General features: G+C 60.0%; 2 protein-coding genes across 2 annotated transcripts in view; both read left to right on the forward strand.

Moving 5' to 3' along the window:
* Window positions 1-833: 833 nt before the first annotated feature.
* SDRG_14970 (hypothetical protein) lies at window positions 834-1181 on the forward strand (the record flags this gene model as incomplete). The annotated part of the gene is made up of 1 exon (XM_008621132.1): window positions 834-1181. One exon carries the CDS (start codon window positions 834-836, stop codon window positions 1179-1181), a length of 348 nt encoding a protein of 115 aa, XP_008619354.1.
* A 28-nt stretch (window positions 1182-1209) lies between these two features.
* Window positions 1210-1918, forward strand: part of SDRG_14971 (hypothetical protein) — a gene marked incomplete at both ends in the record, with an annotated part of 2875 nt that continues 2166 nt past the window's right edge. The window contains one exon of the mRNA XM_008621133.1: window positions 1210-1843. Within this exon, the coding sequence (XP_008619355.1) occupies window positions 1210-1843 (634 nt within the window). The remainder of the gene's footprint in view (window positions 1844-1918) is intronic.

Consider the following 1918-nt stretch of genomic DNA (forward strand, 5'->3'; position numbering starts at 1 on the left):
GGTGTTTCCGAAGACGTTGTGAGTCGGTTCCGCGACTTCCACCTCCTTGTCGACTTTGAACCGACGCGAGGGCGAGTACGAGGGCGTCTACTGTCTTGACCCAGGGCTCTTTCTCACCTCATACCGTCACCAAGACGACCCTGATACGGAGCCCGATGTCCTCACCACGGAAGAGCTCTACCTCAATTTCCACAACACGCGGGACCCTCGCTTTCTGCTGCACTTGGCGATCCTCGAAGGCGATCTGGCGGCGACCACAAGCATCTTGCGCTGCCGTCCCGACCTCGCGTACCAAGAGGCCATCCAAGCTGCGATTCACCACGACCATCTCGACATCGGCACGTACCCCTTGGAGCAGCGGGTGACGCGTGTGCCAGAGCTCAACCGCAACTTTGAAGCCGAGTTCCGCGGTCGACCGTCGCGGCTTCTCGACGACTGCCTGCCCAATTGCCGCTCAACACTCTACAAGAACGACGCGTCCATTTTGGCACTGCTTTGGGCGCATCGGCAACGCGATTGGGACAGCAACGATCTCGCCCGTACAGCGCTTGAGCTCAATGCGTTTGACGCACTCGGGTTTTTGTCTGAGCATCTGCCGACGTCGGCGCTTCATGGCCTCTTTGATGCAGTGGCTCGGAAATGCCGTTAGCCTTTGGTCAAGACTCTACACGCTCGCGGACTCGCCTGCACAACCGATGCCATGGATCAGGCTGCCACCAACGGCCATTTCGACGTCGTGACCTTCTTACACGAGAAGTGAAGTGAAGGCTGTTCGACGGAGGCCATGGACTGCGCTGCCACCAACGGCCACCTCGACGTCACCACCTTCTTACATGAGAAGTGAAGGCTGCACGATAGCAGCGCTCAGTGGAGCGGCAGCCGAAGGCTACCTTGATGCCGTTCAGTTTCTCGTGGCGCACCGTGACGGGGGCGCGTCGCCTGAAATACTGGACACCGCGGCCGCCAACGGCCATCTGAACGTTGTCAAATATCAGGACGAGCTCGGGCGTTTTGCGTGCACGACTGCCGCCGTCGACAAAGCCGCAGAGAACGGGCATCTCGACGTCGTGGACTACCTCTTGACGCACCGACACGAAGGGGGGAGCCGGGACGGAGCCCCGCAAGGAGCCCTTGATCACGGTCACATTGAGATCGTCCAGCGCCTTGTCGCGGCGGGCTAGACCCCTTCCGACCACCAGTGGCGGCATCATGAGTGTGATCCGCAAGCCAAATGCCCTCGCCCCCCTGCTGCTCTACGTCGCCCAAGGTATCGCGCTGCCATCCTCGTGGGCAAACGATGCGCGAGACCATGGCAGCGCCGACGTCGCTGAGTTCTACTTCCAACACGCGCCAGAGACAAACAACGTTGCGGCCCCAAGTTTCCCGTTCCAGTACTATGGCCTGGATGAAATCCAGAGAGCGCTATGGGACGAAGACTTGGACTTGGTCTCGGAGCTCTGGACGCGTCGGCCAGAGCTGCGCCACGACTACTTGCTCGAGTTTGTCGTATGCAACATCCAGTCGCCCAAAGCCCTTACGCTCCTCCTCGATGCGGGCATCGGTCAACCTCGGACTGTCGCTGTCGAGAACATCCACCGTCGCAGCTTTGAGATGATGAAGATTCTTCTGCCGTACTGTCTGCCCCCGAACGACCCGATGGACAACCTCATATTCCTTGTCGAGTGGGTGCATAAGCGGTCCAGCTCCTATACCAAGTCATTCCTGGTGTTTCTCAAGGCCGAGATGATCGCTCAAGCGACGGCAGCCAACTGTCGCTACATTCACGCCGGCACCGAGATCGAGGCGCTCACGGAACGCTTCTGGAGCGCGGCGCGACCACGTCGTACCTTCAACCCGAGTATCAGGGCATGCAGCACCGGGCCCTCTTTAAGTCGGGCATTGCGGACTGGGGCCTCGC

The sequence above is a fragment of the Saprolegnia diclina genome (assembly GCF_000281045.1).
Source record: "Saprolegnia diclina VS20 unplaced genomic scaffold supercont1.82, whole genome shotgun sequence".
NCBI classification, from domain to species: domain Eukaryota; phylum Oomycota; class Saprolegniomycetes; order Saprolegniales; family Saprolegniaceae; genus Saprolegnia; species Saprolegnia diclina.